At 40.4% G+C, this 19,230-nt stretch overlaps 1 protein-coding gene across 2 annotated transcripts in view; it reads left to right on the top strand.

The window, feature by feature from the left end:
- Positions 1 to 19,230, top strand: part of RASA3 (RAS p21 protein activator 3) — a 137,769-nt gene that overhangs the window by 61,144 nt on the left and 57,395 nt on the right. For both annotated transcript variants that reach the window (XM_054071247.1, XM_054071256.1), the window contains exons 4-5: positions 2,534 to 2,628; positions 16,151 to 16,227. In XM_054071247.1, coding sequence (XP_053927222.1) covers positions 2,534 to 2,628; positions 16,151 to 16,227 — 172 coding nt within the window. The remainder of the gene's footprint in view (positions 1 to 2,533; positions 2,629 to 16,150; positions 16,228 to 19,230) is intronic.

Genomic DNA, 19,230 nt, shown 5'->3' with positions numbered 1-19,230 from the left:
TGTCAGGTTTATCTTCAAGGAGAATTGTAGGGCCTTATCATGTATTGTCAGGTCAAATGGCAGGTGCCAACAGTTTGTCATTGTTGGCCTCAAATTAGTTCTGGCAGGGCCAGAAGTTGTTTGAGCCAGGTCAGGCATAGGTCGGCTCGCAGCAGAGCAGTGACCGCAAAGATGGGGCAGGATCTGACCGTGCTCAGCACCCACACTGTGCCTTATGCAGGCCTGGGGATGGGGAGGACTGTGGGCTGGATGAGTGTATTGACATGGTCAGTACAGGCGAAGTGTTATAAACAGAAAACGTGCAGGGCACTCCTGTTAAACAATTCTCTGTGTACAGGGCAGGTCAACAATCCGCGCCATCAGTAGTATACCTCTGAATATGTTTAGACTAGCCAAAGTATAGGCTCTTTTTTCTACTCTCCCTTCCTTTCTTGCTATGTTTGTTTTTTTTCCCTACTAGATTTTTCTCCGTTGTGGATCACTTGGTATGTAGTGAAAACCCCTGGATTCCAGCCAGCCAAGTCAATGTTAATAAGACTTGCTTGGGTGCAGAGCAAACAGTGCTGTTCAAACAGTTTCCTAATCAAAATAGTTGTACCACTGTGTTAACCCTCTTGGAGCTGGAGGCAGGTACCACTGCCTGCAAACGCTTTGTGCTGTGATACTGTACTCACTGTGCAGTCAGACCATCTGGGTTCTCTTGCTATCCTTGATGTAGAGAGTATTGGGACTCCCTGCTGAACTTGGGGGCAGTGATAACAGCATTTATGTAAAGGTGCAGAGTTGGCGAAATCATCCTTAAATTTTCTGCCAAGGGTGTTTGTTCCCTTCGGGGATCGTGACTGCAAAGGAGACTGACTGAGATATGCGAATGACAGTGTTTGGGAAGTGCATGCTACACTACAGTCGGATGGAGGATTTCTGCAAGAGATTAAAGGGTACAGTGAGGATAGCAAGCAGTGAAAGTAAACAATTTCAAATGAAGTCCAAAGCAATTACTGGAAGGTCGAGTGTTTAAATTACTCACTCGAAATGTTTTAGAGAAACTAGGTTGCTCGCAAGCTGCTGTGGTTGAAGAGTAAAAGTAGAAGCTTTGAAAATACACAACCATCATTACAGAGATTCTCAGCAGTGTAATTTGGTGTCCTCTGTTCACCACAGTTCGTGTGTCTTATTTATGTTTTCTGCCATATTATGCTTGTGTAATTTAATTATTGCTTTTCTAAGAAGTTTCAAGTCACTTGCTCTGCCTATCTAATACAGAGCCTGGTAATGAATCTGCCTCGTTGATCTCTAATTTAATGTTTGCCAGAAGATGGATATGGTAATCTCTAAGGGACAAGCAGGGAAGGAGAGCATTGAGAGCAGAATGAGTAAGGCTTAGGAGTAATGGTTCAGCAGCTTTGTGGAAGCTAGAGCAGAAACCCTGGTGGATGCTTCTGAGGGCAACTGTGGAAGTATGGCAGAATACTTTAGAAACTGGGGCTGGAAATCTGGAAGCTGTCACCAGAAGCAGCCTGAGGGTGACAGAAGAATGCAGCCAGCAGCTGCAGCAGGGTACAAGGAACAGCCTAGCAAACAGGAGGGCTGGGTGGAGCCGTCTGACAACAGCTAAAGGAAAAGGCCAAAATTTAGGGAACCCTGGGGTGTAATACCAAAATCCCAGCAGTAAGTTAAGCTTTTAGATTTCACTTCATAGAGTGCTTTATGTAATGCCCAAGAGTCACTGGGCAAGGTAAGTTTCAGCTTTACACGTATATTAGCCCCTAGCATGCATGTGCGTTAGTTCACAGCATGGAACTGGCTGCTGTTGCCATAACTACCAAAACAGCTAACTTGGTAGAGATAAGAAGGGGTCAAAAAAGGGAAGATCTCTACTGTGTTTGGGGTTCTTTCCGCTCTGTATAGTCAGGGGTAGTACTAGGGTGGCTCTGAGTTGTGGAATGCAAACTTTGCAAGATTTGAGGAAAGGGGGTAAGTCAACAGGGACTCAAATTGCAGATCTGGGAATAATCTGTGACTTATCATCTGTAGTTGCTGCCCTTCTCCTGCAAAAATATGTAATGAAAAGCCTCATCCTAAAACATTGCTAGCAATAACCCCATGCGTAGAACTTTGTTTTCAGCTTATTATAGACATCCACCATGTAAATCTCTCTCTGGCAGCTTTCAAGCTTTTTCTGCTACAGGTTTAATTGTCATGTCAAAGTAGTAATAATGATAGTTTATAATTTAAGCATACTTACAAGCTCATTTACAAAGTCTAGTGCTTCAGACTCTTAGGGCGAGTATGACATTAGGAAATTTTATTCTTTCACAATATGAAGTAGAAAAAGCTACTCGTCAGAAGGATTTATGTATTGTGTAAAGAAGTATGCCCTGAAGAAATCTTTTCTTGCTCTGAAGTCATTCTTGAATAGGATGGTCCTTAAATCATTGTTTTAAAACTTTTTTTTTTCTTTTTTTGATGGAAATGTGCTTTGGGGGAGCCATAGCATGTCTTAAACTGTGCTTCTCATTTGTTTTGTTTCCAGGAAAGGTAGCTATACAGAAAGAAGATCTGCAGAAGTATCATAACAGAGACACCTGGTTTCAACTCCAGCATGTTGATGCTGATTCAGAAGTACAGGTGAGATTATCTTGGCAAAGGAGAATTTATAACAGGGCCATGGCAGCTTTATGGGTTCCATGGCTCCAGGACAAATATATTGCTTCCCTACAAAAAGGAAGCATTTCTCATTAGTATGGTTTGGATTTCAGTGATATTTGCAGCTTGTGTGTGTATAAGGTGAATTATGAGTGTGTGCAAGTCAATGGGGCCATGAATCTGCCTACAGAAGTAATTAAAACTATGTGACCTATTGGGGTCACTGATACAAGGAGGGGTGTGGTTATCTTAAGTATCTCATAACTTCAGAACTGTATAAATAATTTGATTCCTCCGGGAGTGAAGCCAGCTTGAAAATAGTATCTGCAGGTACTGTTTTAAATAATTCTGTAGGCAAGTTGTCACAGGCATGGCAATAAGTAGATCTGAGATTAAAAAAAACACTCCTTGCCAGATTTCTGTGCCCTACTCAAAACCATGGGAATGCTGATAATTGTATCACTTCAGCACTATTTAGGATTTGGTACTGTATGGATTTTGGTCATTGTAACGGTTGTTATAACAAAGCGAGAAATTAAAATAAAGTAGTACGATATCAAGTCAATATAAATCATTTACTTTTTAAAATTCTTTTTTTTTTTCCTGTAAGTATATATTACAGGTCACTTTTGTACCACAATATTTGCTTAGGAAGCCACAGGCATGAGTGTCTTGACCTGCGCAACAGTCTGCAATAAATGCAAGGGGAAGCGCTGTGGAGATACTGCTGTGTGGTAGGGTTGGACATAATGTCTTGGCTTTTCAGTCTGCATGTAGCTCTGCACATACCAGGCTGGAAAATAGACGCTAACAATGCACACTCATTCCAACATGCAGTGTGGTCAAGCATACATGAAAATACATTCAAGTTTAGGTTTTCTGTTTATTTGGAGAGGCAAATAATACACTGTGGTGCATGTGATGAAAAGAAAGCCTCATGACAGCCTATTCAGCCTGTAATATTCTCTTGTAAAATATTGATCCTCTTTAATGCCGCATGTCAATGCCAATGGTGATAAAAAGGCTTTTAACAGTCTTTTAACTCTGAGATCTGTTCTGTTTACCCTGGTCTGATTCTTCTTACCCCAAAGGCTCTTATGACAGTGACTTTGAAACAATGGATTAAGTGCTTATTTCCTGCAGGATTTGAAAACTTTCCCTTTGTAATTTATCAGTTGAAGGCAGCCAATATTTGAATAAGCTTGACCATTGTTTATTTTGTTACAATATTTACTCAGAGTGAGTTTATGGAAGCTTTCTAGACCAGAGTGCTTTCTAGTACAGCACCAGTAGTGTAAGCTGTGAAATCCTAACAGAAAGGTTTGCAAGTAGCTCTAGCTTTTGGAGAGAGGAGGAGCACAATATTTACTGGAGAGCATCTTCTCTGTAATTGTTTCTACTGTTTATCACTTCCGCTGTTTGTATCTTTACAAGAACCCAACCGTTAAAAGCTGTTTCTGGGCTGTGTGGTAGGCATTTATTGCATCTAGTATAAATGTGAACAACACTCTGATTTTATCCATTTACTTAGATGTTCCACAGTCTTTATGTTAAAGTGTCTGTGACAGGGCTTTGTTTCTTGTAATAGTGGGAGCACATTTGCAAGTATTTTGCATCAATAGTTATGCAAGTGAAAGTAGCCAAATGAAGGGGGATTTTTGTGTCTGTATTTTTTTATATTTGTGGTATATCTTAGTTGTATATTTTCTAAAAATTCTTCACTTATAAGAGAAAAAAGAATATTTGTTTTAGTGATAAGTATGCAATGTTAAACAGTTTTTCTCAAATTTTAAGGCAAATAATTTAAGAAATGTTAAGTAGTTAACCTTTACAGTGAATCAGGCAAATACTAGTAGTGAAAAAGCAAATTTCATGTGCCAAATATCAGTTTTATTATTCTAGTAGTCGTCCCTATTGGCCACATAATCTAATGAGTTAAACATTGATCTGTGTGCCAGGGAATTCCTGCATCTTATTTCTGGTTTTGTTAGCCAGTGGCCTTAATATGATTTTCCATATTGTAGTAGAACACTTCACATCTATTTAGTTATGCATCACAGCACTGTGTTGAGGTAAGCTACTGCTGTCAGTCCTGCACATGAATACAGTGAGAATAAGGGTCAGAAAGAATGTGACTTGCTTGAGGTCATACAAGTTGGAGTAAAGAATTAAAAATAAAAGCATTAAAGAGACCAGGTTTCTAATTCTTTCTAATTCATTAGGCTGTGATGTGGAAGAAACTGGGTGACAGCAATAAGTCTGTATAGGACTACCTTTACTGTTTGCGAAGCCTGGAAATATCCACATTTTAAGCAGACCAATTAGTCTAGTGAGAAACTGAAAACCTGCTTAAAATCAATGAATGGTTGGAATATCAGTGATCTTGGGTACCCAGTTCTGGGACACATTTGCCTCTATTTTCTGAACCACAGAATTGATGTGAAATTCAGGATAATAACATTTCTGATATAAGAACTGTTATTTCAAAATGTCTGTCTGAAGTTTAACAAGTGGAATTTAAAATTTTGTTCTTGATATGGTTTACACCTCACTTGTATGAGTTCCAGAAATGGTACAAATTTTCAAATGGCAATACTGTTTTCTGTCCTCGTACATAAAGAGGGAATAGTGGAATTGTGTGTGATGGGGAGATTCCTCTGTCTTTTTTTTTTTTTTTTTTGCAAGTGCAAAATAATACAACAAATAGAATCTAGTGTAATGGAATGAGTGGATTTCTTAATGTCTTTGTGCTGTTTTCTCAGATTTTATTCAGAAGCTATAACTATTCTGATACTGCAGAAAATAAATAAGCCTATAAATTTAAAAAATTTGAAATGCTAGTGGTAATGCTGAATATCTCCATCAGATAGTTGCTAAGGTGTTCAGCTTAAAGCTTTGCTTTCAGTTTTATGGTTTTCCAATGCTGCTAAATCTTACTGTCTTAGAAGGATGTTTTGTATTATCAGGAGTGCAAGGTGAGACTATGGCTTGATAAACTTTATGGCAGGCGGGGATGTTACTGGCCACAGGACTGTGTTAATTGTCAGCCTACACAGATATAAGCATCATTGTCAAAAGCTTTGATGCCACATTCATTTATTTTGTGACAGCAAGATGTACCGACATGATTGCTCATCCTGAAGAGGAAAACGATGGCATTATCCGTCTAGGCAAAGGGTTTCTTAAGAGGTCTGTAATCTCACCATGACTGCCACTGTTCAGTGTGGTGCACAGTCCCATGCCAAACAGTACAGGTGCTGTGCAGCTGCTCAGCCCACAGATGCCAATTGAGCATTACCCACCCACATGCCTTTTGTGGCTTTGGTTCAGCATCATTATAGCTAGTTGAGATAATCAGCATAATCAGGTGCACCTGAGTTTCCCTTCATCTGAGTGGGTGGGTAACAGCCGGCATTAGAACACAGCGCTGTGGTGTTCAGCAACGCACTGAAATTGCTCCTTGAGGTCGACAGGGTTTTATTCTGTTGGTAAATCAATTCCCCCATACCTTCCTGGCTGGTTTTGCTTTCACTAGTTTGAAAATAACATATTGCATAGTCTGCTATGTCCTGATGGTGTATACCCTGGGTGCTGTTTATATATAGCCCGGGCGATGAAACGGTTGTGCTATAAGTGGTTTAAGTTCAAGCTGCTCGGTGGAGAACACCTTATTAAACTCCAGCAAAATTGTTATGGAATCATAGAATGGTGTGGTTTGGAACGTACCTTTAGAGATCATGGAGTTCCACATCCCCCCACCATGGGTTGGGACACCTTCCACTTGCTCAAAGCCCTATCCAACCTGGCCTTGAACACCCCCAGGGATGGGGTATCCACAACTTCTCTGGGCAGACTGTGCCAGCGCCTCACCACCCTCACAGGAAAAAAATTTCTTCCTCATATCTACTCTAGATCTTCCCTCTTTCAGCTTGTAACTCATGCTATAACTGCAGTCTCTGATAGATCCCCTTCTCAGCTTTCCTGTTGGCCCCCTTTAAGTACTGGAACGCTTGCTACAAGGTCTCCCCAGAGCCTTCTCTAAGCTAAACAATTCCAACTCTCTGTCTGTCCTTGTATGGGAGGTGTTCCAGCTCTCTGATCATCTTACAGGCCCTCCTCTTGTCTTGCTTTAACAGGACAATCTAACAGCTCTAAGTTGATGTAACAGATCAATTGTATTTGTGTTTGACTTACAAATATGAAATGACATGATTTCTAAATATTTCCTTTTTAAATGTATTAAAACAACAATTTATTATACAACACTTGACAACAAACTTGACAGCAGCTGTTAAGTGCATAATCCATGGCTTACCTTTCCAGACTGGAAATTTTTTTTCTGAAAGTATGAAGCTGTCACCAGGTGGGTTTGTGCAGATTCACTTGAAGGAACTAATTTCCCATCTTCTGATGGAGCCTGCTTTCTCCTCTGTGGGACGTTGCCATGCCCAGAGCTAAATACCCGATGTCTGATAGTACAAGTGCTCAAACATTTTAAGAGGAAGTAAAACAGGAATTGAGCCATTACTGAAAACAGTTTAACTTTTGCATTGAAATAGACTATGAATAATCAGGCAAACTCAGGTGGAGAGGACTAGCAAGAGGGCACAACTTTGTAAGCTGTTTGAAATCATTAAGAACATGGTGTTGCACACTTTCTGTGGGATGCATTTTTCTTCTATTTATTTGTCTGTCGGCACATGCTGTATGCTCATTCTCTTGCTTTTTGAGAACAGGAAGCACAAATTGGCATGCTATTGTGTGTACATCTCTCTCGATCCATTAATATTTGCCTTTCCTTCCCATGCAGAAGTTTACCCAACAATAACTGATTCAGATATTTGCCTGGGGCTGTAAATGACAGATGCTCTCAGTGGTCCGTGTATTCTCAGTGGAATTTAAGCCCAACTGCACATGCAATCTTTAAAAGGCCTTTCCTGTTTTTCAGTAGTTTTCCCCTTCACTTTTTTTTCACAGGAACTTAAGCCCGGCATAGTTCAAGTCTCTTTTGTGGAGTTAGAGCATTATAACCCGAATACCCTTTGTATGCGTGTAATCAGTGAAGCAGTTAAAAATCCAGAGACATTCCGATTAGTATCAAAATAAAGCAACGTACTCCAAACTGTGTAGTCCGTATATGCCAAAGCGGGGGAGAAATGCAAGGAGAGTTAGATCATTCTGACATGTTTTCCTGTGCAGGCTCTTGCTTTAAAAGTTCCCTTTTTTCAAGTGTACTTTGAGATACTTCCTCCACAGCATTGACAAATGTGAAATGGTCATGGTCTCTTATAGCTGAATTCTCTGTATTAAATGACAGAATGCTCTTCCAAAGCCAGTCATGCTCAACGTCTTATGTAAAACTCACTGTTGGGGGTGGAAAAATCTGATATAAAAACTTCAAAATTGCTCATTTCCCCTTCTTCCTCATAAGTGCTTTGATATGTCTGAAACATATCTATTTGGCTATCATCTTTAGGAAAAAAAAATAAAAAGGCATGTAAAGGGCAGATAACCAACACAGAGGAAGTGAATTGTCTCATTTTAACCTTATGTACTCAAAGGGTTTTGCAAAAGATTTACTGATGTTAAAAAGTACTTTCTTCAGACACCAAAACCCCTTTCTCCTTCTTCGTCTGCATGAGCATTTTGCCTAAACAGGTCTTTGACTATTGTTGATCAAACATGCCTGTTCTTGAGTATGGACTGATATGAGTGTCAGGTTGTGGACTATCCATCATTAGTGGAAGAAATTGCTTGCAGGTATGTTTGGAGATTAACTTTAAAATCTTTTTGTTGTGCTGGAAATCATTATTGGCTTTGAAATACTTCCTGTATCTTAGCTAAAAGAATATACCTAGGGCACTCTGCCCTGCTCAGAAAACCTCTCCTCCTTTGTCGGCACCTTCCCATTCAGTGCAGAATCTGTATCCCAAATGTCAGGCTTCATGAATGAATTCCTAGCCTTGCCAGGATGGGAGTTTTGCCATGACTTCAGCAGAGCCAGCGTTTCACCACAAGCCTTTGAATTAGCTCTGCTCCATTCATTTCTGTGTGACAGAGAAGTTTAAGCCAGTTCTGCAGAGGAAGCTGGAAATACATTACTCTGTTATTTTCTTTCACCCTACCCTTATAATATTGTGGATGCTGCCACATTGTTTCCCATATTTGCCCATTTTTTATTCTCTATAAATCAGTGTTTTTTATATATGTAGAGAAAATCATATTGAACTGGAATGGCTCTGATGCTTACTGTTACTTTTCTTAAGACTGTAGGTTTGAAGATGAACTAGGTTAAGCAAATTGTCTTCAGTAGTAACTGTATAGGGCTGTTTAGCTCCAGTGATTCACAAAATTATCTACTCTATTAATTGCATGCCCGCTGTCTGATAGTGGCATTAACTATCTTTGTGTAGGTATTTAAATGCTTCTAGCATAAAGATGAGTCTCTGATGCATTTTGTGTAACCTTTTGTAAGCATGGTTATATGCAAATTGTAAAAAGAAGCAGCTGCTTCCAGGTTTGGTATCAGCTCTCTACCACACACAGGAAATAAATGGGTGTTACCCTCTATTTTATGAACAGTGGCTTTTAGATTTCTCTCTTCGAGTTGTTTTGAAAAGAGATGAAATCTCTGTTTTGATTAGGATTAGAAGATTCTCAAGGCTAAATGCCTACCAACAAAATTATTTCAGAGAACTGAATCATGCATCGACGATGGTAAATAGTGTTTTGGATAAATGAAAAGACCAGTTCCCCAGATCCTGCTTTGTGGTAATACTTCCTTCCTAAGTGCTTCCTATTACTAAGTGCATTGTATTCAGACTTATCAGAGTAAAGGGGTTAGACAGTCTGTCTGGTTTTGTCTGTTGGTTTCAAAAAGTTGGTAACATGGAGTGTGGTAAGGAGCACCTACTGCTGAATAATAGTTTTATATTACTTCAAAATAACATACCTGGATTCTATATCTGCAGAACACAGTTTATCTGGGGAAATGAAAACCAGATGGCTTTAGTTTACAATATCTTCATTTTGAATTACATCAAAGTAAAAGAAGAAAACAGACTAATTACAAGGATTTTGACTACATGGAAGTATTCTTCCTTTAGAGAAAGAGGAAGGTTGGCAGTCTGCCATTTGAAGATGTTTGCCAGTTACTGATCAACTCTTCACACGCTTGCACATACAGAGACCCAGCAGACACCAGTTCTGCTTTACATAGCATTTATGAATCCATGCAGTATTCATTAGAGCTGTTGCACTTTCCTCAGTGACAAACTGGGTTTTGTTCCAGATTCTTGTGTGCTGCAGTGTGGTCCAGTAGGCAGGCTGTGATCTGGAGTATGATCCTTAAAACCTTTCCCAGCCGCCTGCTGCCCTCTGCTAAAAGAAGAAGCAGCTGTTACTGCAACAAATGCAGACGGCACACACGCTCTTCCTTACGCTCTCAAGCCTGCCATTAGGCTGTGACCTTATGTGGGGCTGCTGATAATGCTGTAGGGCTGGATTTACTTAAAGCAGTAGCTGCGCCCTTGGTCTTTCCCACTCTCATGGACAGCATCTAGTGAGCTCTTAGAGTTTGGGTCAGTTTTATTGTTTGCTTTTAAACTTTTAACAGTGCCAGAAAGTGATATCTCAGAAAGTTGCCTAAGAGGGTTTCAAAGTAGACAGGATGTGTCTAATGACACTTGCTATATCCTGAAATTAAATTTGTGGAGTCAGAGAAAGCAATGACACAGGTTATCCCATGTTTGGAATGGTCTGTGTGCGGCACTGAGCTGTTCCAGTGCTGCTTTCTCCAGACAGATTGCAGCAAGGGAAAGAAAACCAACACAATTTAGGATATCACAATCCTAAATTAGAGATTCCACAATAATGAGGAGCCGGCGTGAGTCACGTGCCTCGCTTAGCCTAGTCTTTTCCTACAACTTGTCCCTGTTAATGTCTCTTCCCTTCTCCGTTCCCAGGAGCTAGGATGAGACTGTCTGCAGTCATTCTATACCATCAGACAGAAATGTAAAAGCTGAAGGTGGGTTCCACAGTCTTCTTCCACTCTCGTGAGCAAAAAGCAGACTTGAGCTGAGCTGCAGACCTTATAGATCGGGGAGCTGCACTGGGGTAGGGGTCCCCGTGTGGGACATGTGGTTGGAAAACTTCCATGCAGATGCACTCCCACCTTGGAGGGGAAGTCCTCAGCAAAGTTGGGTAGGCTAGTGAGAAGCAGAATGATAGCTGATCACAAGCCTGTTGTCCAGCAGGTTCCATACTAGACAAGCACCTTTTTTAGGGGCTTTTGTGATATTGACTATTCTTCTTTTGCAGAAGAAAGGTTTATAATGCTGTGTGTGCTCTGTATAAGAAGATAATTGACTTGACAATATTTAAGCAAGCAGAGCGTATATTTTATAATTTTCATTTAACAGTGAAGACTTGTTCTTTTCCTTTTATGTTTTTGAAAAAGGAAAGAGCTCTAAAAACTGTTTCACAGTGCAGAAAGGATAGAGATATGGTTGATACTTCCTTAAAGATATGATTTGAGAGATTTGGGTAGATTTAGCTCCCATCTTTTGAACTTAGGCAGTCTTTGTCTTTTGTGCACTTACTAGAGCTTTAGATATAGAGCACAGAAGTTCCTAGTGTTTGTTGATGTTTTTTTGTAACACTTTCCCTGAGAAACCAGATCACATCTGTTTTGAGTTGTATTCGAATTGACGTTCAGTTGCTGGATCACACAGTGTGTGTTGGATTCCAGGCCAAAATGTGTGCATGTAACTGCACTTGGAAATGGCTTTCAGTGGTGTCCTGGTGACTTTGCAAAAACTGCCTCTAACTAAGGCCCACCACTTGTTCAAGAAGCTAAAAGTGCTTCATGCAAGGGTGGTGGAACTTTGTCACGTGAATAACCTTAGGATAATCTGTGGTCATGTGTTTTCCTTCAACATACTGTGTTTATATTAAACCACAAATTTGCAGCTGCTGGAAACATGGCACAGGTAAGCAGTGTTTGTATACTTCTGCTTGCTTTACGACTGTCTTCTGCTATTTCAGTCCATGGTAACTCACAGCTGCATTCCAAGAAGAAATGAGGCGGTTGTAGGTCACTTTTCCTGAAACTGTAAAAACGGGACTTCAGTTCTGTCTTGTCTTTTCTTTGCAAGCTTATCTTGATTTTCAGTTTATTTTTCGGATAACTGTGTGTGTAGTTGTCCCTGATATCTCTTAGCATTATGAGAATGTTAACAAGAATGGAACTTGATTCTGTTACTTTTTTTTTAGTAAAGGGCATATTTAATAAGCAAAGGGAACTTTTTTTTCTCCTTGTAAAGGCCCTTTAAAAGTTTTGTTTGTTCCTGATTTCCTTTTGAATACTGTCTACTTCCCTACAAGAAATACAATTTACTGATGGCTTCTTTAATCAAGAACTGAAAAAATGGAAGCTGGCTGACCTCATTATGAGGTGTTGCACGATTAGGGAGGACGTGTGACCTATGAACCCACCCATCCATATCAGCCAGAGTTTGTGAAAAAGGAAGCGTTCAGCAGTTGAGTTGGCATTCCTTCAGCTTGTTCCTTGAAAAAGTCTTACCCTTCCAAATGTGAAGGATATGCTAATGAGCATAGCTGCTTATAGGAACATCCTGAAATATTTTTTTAATGTAGACGTTTTTAGTAATTAATACATTCTACTTCAAAGTTGTCAGACCTCCAGCAGCTTCTCTGAGTTTGTGTTGAAGGAAAAGGCCTTTATGGGTAGGAGACAGGCCTAGGACTGAGCCACTCAATGTCCTTCAGCTGAGCCTAGGCTCAGTCCTTGGCTCTACAACAGGGATTCTGTCTGAGCAGGATCAAGCCACAACACACTTCTTATCATGCTGCGTTATCTGATCTTTCCCGCTTCTAAATGCTGTCACTAACTGTGCGCACTTAGCACATTAAGAGGCTCTTGTTATCATCTCAGTAGTTCTGATCGTACGAATTTGGTATAAATTCTCAGTAAATATAGGTATTGGCAATTCCATGTTTCTGTGGTACATTAATCCCATAGAGGTGATCACTTGACCTTCTGTTAGTTAGATTAACTGTTCATTTTATGATCCTGATTAATGTGTAGTTTTCCATTGTCCCTTTGAAAAAAACATGTTATCCGGTATTTTCTAAACCAACTAATGGCTTTGCTCAGGAGTAAATTTATTCAGATGGATCCTTACATTTTGCCTAATGATATAATTGATCTGGGAAAAAGCATTCTGTTTATCTAGGAGTTATTTCCTGTGAATTAAGCTTGCAAGTATGTTACTGTAGCTTTATTTTAAGGTATTTATGCATTTGAGTTTTTAACTGGAAGCGAGGAGGTGTTCTGGGAATAGTTGTAAGGCTGTCAGTCCCAGTGACTCCATGACCTCTGTTTCACTGTCTGAAGCTTTGAGTCACTTTTTGAGCAGCTGACAATTTTCAAAGTCTTCAGAAGAGAAAAATGAGAGTTACCAGATAAAATGGCTCTTGGCCCAAAGGAAGCAGCATTTTATTTTTGTACGTAATGTAGCTTGGAAAATGTGTGAAGTACGGCTGACTTAAAGAAGTTTTCTCTGCTTAATTTCTAAATTAGGGAGCTTCCATCATAGTCTGTGTAAAATGGAACAAATTGGCACTGTAAGTAAGTTTGCATCCAGGCTCACCTAAGTGTACTGGAGCATTGTTTCTTTCCTGAGAGAAGTCGGGCTTACCTTTGCTTAAGATCAGCAGAAATATTTCAATAAAAACTTTCTTACCTTTTTAGTGTCTTTCTACAAAGGGATATTTTCTCTAGATTTCCTAAACCTCTGTTCCTGTTTTTTAACACTCATACAAGCATTGAAGAATTCAGTTTTTCTAGTAAAGGTAATGCGCAGGATATCAGTGAAGATGGCAGTAGTGTTTCTACAGGTTCATAATGTAAATTTGTTCTGTAGAGACTTGTGATTTAGCTTCTGTGATAAAATGCGATCAACAGAAGAGAGAACAGTTAAGGGTAAGGGAAAAGATAGTAAAACTAAAGCCAGAAAACTGTGCTGGTTAGCCTGGAGTTCTCAGCTGGTCGTTGTATGCTTAGCCGTTGTGATGTATGGGTGTGGTGGGCATCGTAGTGACAGTATCATCTGACATACATGCTTAAAAGGCCTGTGTTGAAGCCCTTGGACAGAAAAAAACACTACCAAGTCAGAATACTGAAGGTATAAGTAGATGTTAGAGGTTTGAACAGTGAAAGCATGAAATGCAGGAAAACATGAAGCGTGCATTCAAGATAATGCAGAAAAAATGGTACAGCAAAAGGGAGTTTAAAGGCAGGGGAGAGAATGTTGTAGTGTGAAACAATATCTCATAGGCTTCTTCAGGGCAAGTATTCAGACATTGTCTGGTGGTTGTTTACTCCATGAAGTCTAAGAGGACCAGGGAATGAGCTTGAACTGAACTTCACTAAGCTGGGTGGAAGCATGGATCTGATGGAGGGTAGGGAGGCTCCGCAAAGGGACCTGAACAGGCTGGACCACTGGGCTGAGGCCAATGGCATGAGGTTTAACAAGACCAAATGCCGGGTCCTGCACTTAGGGTGCAACAACTCTGTGCAGTGCTACAGACTGGGGGAAGAGTGGATGGAAAGCTGCAGGGAGCAGAAGGACCTGGGGGTGCTTGTTGACAGCCGACTGCACATGAGCCAGCAGTGTGCCCAGGTGACCAAGAAGGCCAATGGCATCTTGACTTGTATCAGAAATGACATGACCAGCAGGTCCAGGGAGGTTATTCTCCCTTTGTACTCGGCACTGGTGAGACCGCACCTTAAGTACTGTGTTCATTTCTGGGCCCCTCACCACAAGAAGGATGTTGAGGCTCTGGAGCGTGTCCAGAGAAGAGCAACAAAGCTGGTGAGGGGGCTGGAGAACAAGTCTTATGAGGAGTGGCTGAGAGAGCTGGGGTTGTTTAGCCTTGAGAAGAGGAGGCTGAGGGGAGGCCTTATTGCTCTCTACAACTACATGAAAGGAGGTTGTGGAGAGGAGGGAGCTGGCCTCTTCTCCCAACTGACAGGGGACAGGACAGGGGGAATGGCCTCAAGCTCCACCAGGGGAGGTTCAGGCTTGACATCAGGAAGAAGTTTTTCATGGAAAGGGTGATTGGACATTGGAACAGGCTGTCAAGGGAAGTAGTTGAGTCACCTTCCCTGGAGGTGTTTTAGGGATGGGTGGATGAGGTGCTGAGGGGCATGGTTTAGGGAGTGTTAGGAATGGTTGGACTCGATGACCCAGTGGGTCCCTTCCAACCTAGTGATTCTATGATTCTGTGTCTATGCTACTTTATTGTTACTGCACTACCTGCTCTGCTCTGGACTGCTTTCACTAGCTTTCATCCAGACAGATTTGTTACAGAGGAAGTAGATCTTAGCAGCGTGAGTGCAGCTTGAGGTCAGGGTTTCGTCTGCACCATCCTCTGTTACGCAAGGTAGACATCCTCATGGAGCAGGAGGTTGCTGTAACCAATCAGAAGACACAGTGAAGTCTGGCAAGAGTTCTGGTTATGTGCGAAAAGAGGAAAGGTGAAATCTGGGAGATGTACAAAAGGAGTGGCAACAGACTTTCCATGAGTTGAGGTAGATCTGAGTTGAAGATGACACTCACATTAGAGCTCTGACTAAGTAGAAGGGTGGATTTTAGGGCCTTTTGGTAAAAAAGGGCAGAGGGGAGGTGGTTATGAAGGTAAATGACTCAATTTTGACCATGATGATTTGCCCATGGTGATGGGTCAATGATGACATGTCAAAGTAGGTCAATGACAAAATGTGTTTTGCATGTACTGTATATGCACTGCAAGAGTGCTGCTCAGATTTTGCCAGTGGGAGTAGGTGCTTGTATTTTGAAAGATAGTCAATAGGAGGAATGAAGGTGGTATTCATTATTGCCCTTTTTTTTAGCATATTTAAGCATAGCATTTTGGCCTGAGTAATAATGAAGTTTATGCAGTGGTGAGGAATTGAAGACTATGAAATAGTAGATGATGTGAATGCTAGCGAAATGGTTGAACATTTTTTTTTTTAGTTGCTGATCCTTGTCTCACTGTTTATATTATTTAATGATTTTTATTTGTCAAATGTTTAAAACATGGGTGGATATTCATTCATAACACACCGAGTCATGTCTTCTCAATGATTCTGTTGCAGATCTTTGCTTAGTATTTAAAATGCTAAGTGTAGATAAAGCTCCAATACAGTATATTTGTATCAGACCGCAGACAGTCCATATCCCTCAATCAGTAAAACCTACAGAGACAGGATAACGATGGGAATTATGCACTGAAATTTAGTGAAATAACTACTAATGTGGATTCTCTGGCAAGAGAAATAACTTAACTATACAGCTGTTAATCTTTAAATCCTCCTGGAATTACTTGCATTAACTGACTTGCTTTGTTTTAAGTTGGAATGGTGTGACTGGCTATGTGTAAAATTAATTTTTCATACGGTGTTTCTGGTGTGTTTCAGGGGAAGGTCCACCTTGAGCTGAGACTGAGTGAAGTCATTACAGACACCGGTGTCGTCTGCCATAAGCTTGCAACACGGTAGGAGAGGAAATGTAACTGCAGAATTATGAGAAACACACTAATTACAGATAGTGTGCAATACTTCATTTAAAAATAGTTGGGGGAATCAAAACATTATTTGGACATTGAATGTTCTTAATAACTGATATCCTTATGAATTGGTAGATTGTGATATTTTTTCATTTTCTCTTCTCCTTCTCTTCTCATAATCTACATAATTTACTTCCTAATAGTCTTAAATGTGAATAAATGTCTTATCCAATTTAGTCATGGCATAAATACTAAAAAGACATCAAAGGATAATATTAGCGTCCTTCTGAGTTGAATTAAGGAACTTATCAGCTAAGCAAATTTGTAGCACAACTTGTGTGTTGACAGAGTATTACAGAGCTGACTGACAAACTGAAGTCTGCCATCAGTTATTAAAGCAGTCTCAGAATCAGCCATCCAATCTCACTTAAATTAAAAGTAGAAGCTGCAGGACTCGGGTAGGAGTCAAGATTTCACCTGCTTCTGAGCAGTCTGGAAGGCTGTTGCTGTCTGACCGCACCAAAGCCTTTCAGGTAGCTACTTCAGGGGCAGTGGCAGAGCTGATGGGCTCCTCTCAGGAATCTGCTTTGTATTATTCTTTGTCTGGCAGAAGAGCTGTCATCATAGGTATCTCGCTATTTGCAATTGTGTCAACATAAAAAATGCTCTGCTAGGAAAGTTTTAACCAGCCCTGTTTTTCAGACCAGTATTTGACATCCAGGCCCTACTGGAGCTCTGCGAGTAGGTATAATTGAAATCTTTTTCTCCAAACTCTCCGCTGGTGAGGGAGTGGATAACAGCGATAGTCTGGTGCAAGTTGTTGCATAGGCCCTGAGTTCTGGCGAACTTAGTAACCAGGGCACAATGCCAGTGGCACACAGCTGCACCCCTTTCAGGTCAAAAGTTTGTGCCAGTATAGCTGTGCACCACCTGCAGGTCACAGCCTCCCTTTAACTGCTACTTGAAGAGAGTCATTGTGTCATTTTCTATTCTGCAATTTGAATCTGAGGATGATCACATACATTGTGAGAAACTAGAGTTCAAACCTGTATCTACAGAGTCCTAAACTGGCATCTTTTGTTATTTGTATTGCTTTAGGTCCTAGGGCTTTGTAGGAAAGGGGGAAATAGAAGGTGGGAAAAGACAGTTTGTCCTTCTACCTGACTATACTCTGTGAGAGGGTGTATGTGTGTGGGACATACAGGACAGTAAGCTTATCACTAGGCTTGGACTGTTTGTTGGTCAGAGCGGGCCTGGAGGATGCTGTGCTTAGAGACTGAAAAGGAGCACGCCTGTCCTAAGTTCCAGAGTTCAGGATTTTTTTTTGTTGCTTTGGCCCTTCTGGAAGTGCATAGTGTGCTCCTTATTGCTGTGATACAGCCACAAAGGCCTCTGCCCATATCCTTCAAACCTGAATATGTGGATTAAGATCCTGTGATGTCTGGAACTCTGCAAACGTAGATTAACTGGAACATCCTTTCACTCTCACCGTGATCTCTTTTGAATATATGATGAAGGGCCTTCAGAAGTGTTAGCCTTGCTTTTATTCGTTCGGAGAGAGTATGCTGTGCCACAGCCAGCTTTCTGGTGAAGGTTTTGTCTTCTGTTAAATGAGAACTGGTAACATTATAGTACCAGTGGATTTGTCAGTGAAATTCCTGAAATGCTAGAAATAGGTGTCTAAGAAGGTCCTTCTTACCATCTATCACATGCAGCTTCTTGCTTCATGAAAATCAAAAAGGCAATGAAAACTTTAACAGTACAGCAGTGTGCAGCATGTTTTTCTACCTTTCTATTCATTTGGCCGGACAGGTTTAAAAGCTTTATTCAAATTTTTGCCTATATGATCTCCATTTGAAGACTATTTCATTCATGTTCTACAATGCAGAGAAAATACTTGTATTTGCTTGTGAAGCATTCTGTAACTGTGATTTGCAAGGTCTTGTTCAATAAATACAATGTATTAGCTAAAATGGATAGAAAAATCCTGAGTTTTCAACCGCTGAATCATAGTGTGCCAGGTTTATCTTGATTTATATCCAGCTCTTGGCTCTTAGAAACAAAATTTGAATGTTGGAGCCCCAGCAAGCTTGACTGCTGAAGCCTTCTTTTCCCATTGTCATCTTCTCTTCTGTAGCTGACGGGCTCATTCTGTCTAGCTCTGGCTACTTTCCGTATTTGTTATTTGAATGGTAAGTGTAGGGCTTAGTAGTTTAGATAACAGAACTGGGAAATAAAAATATGCAGTTCCATTTGTGCAGATTTTCATGCAATGTATCTCACAAGTGAAAAAGAGAAGGGGAACAATAAAAGGGAATGATTACATGGGGTGGAGGGAAGGCATTTCAGAATGTAATTCAGCATTTTCTTCATGCTACACTGCTTGCTTTAGGAAGATACACAACAAACATCAGCTCTTGATGTTTTTCCACATGATCTGAAATCTCTTTCAGGTTTGTTTATAGTTAGCTTTGTTGTTGTAGTGCTTAGGTATGTAAGAAGAGAACACAGTAATTCAGTAAATCTCAACTAAATGTCTGTGTAGCTGGAATTCGCTAGTGGGAAGTGCAGCAAAGGAAGGAGAGGCAGAACCTTTGTTATAGGTAGTTCGTGAATGAAAAGCAGAGACTGGGTGTATTAGGGGAGTGCAACTTCTGATTGAGTTTTGTAAAGGGTAATGCATTTTCTTGTGGATGGTTCATGAGTTTGGTACAGTGAGAAGTGAGACAAGGCTGTAAAACCATGAGCAAGAGCCTAGAATTACTTCATCTTAAAATAGACTGTTCTGAGGAATCTAATGCTTGTCTTGTGAACTTCCTTAACTTCTTTTTTATAAGTTAAAAAAAAAAAAAATGGAGCTCTTAACTGCAAAGATAAACACTACCCTGCAAATGGACTTATAGATATAACTGATTAAACAATTCAAGTCTGCAAGGAGAAAAAGAACTACTTCCAGTGGACAGCTATTTAAAAATACCTTAGAGATGCATG

This window comes from Cuculus canorus, chromosome 1 (assembly GCF_017976375.1).
Source record: "Cuculus canorus isolate bCucCan1 chromosome 1, bCucCan1.pri, whole genome shotgun sequence".
In the NCBI taxonomy this organism is placed as follows: Eukaryota; Metazoa; Chordata; class Aves; order Cuculiformes; family Cuculidae; genus Cuculus; species Cuculus canorus.
Note: the sequence above shows the minus strand (reverse complement) of the source record. Positions and strands in the feature narration are given on the sequence as shown.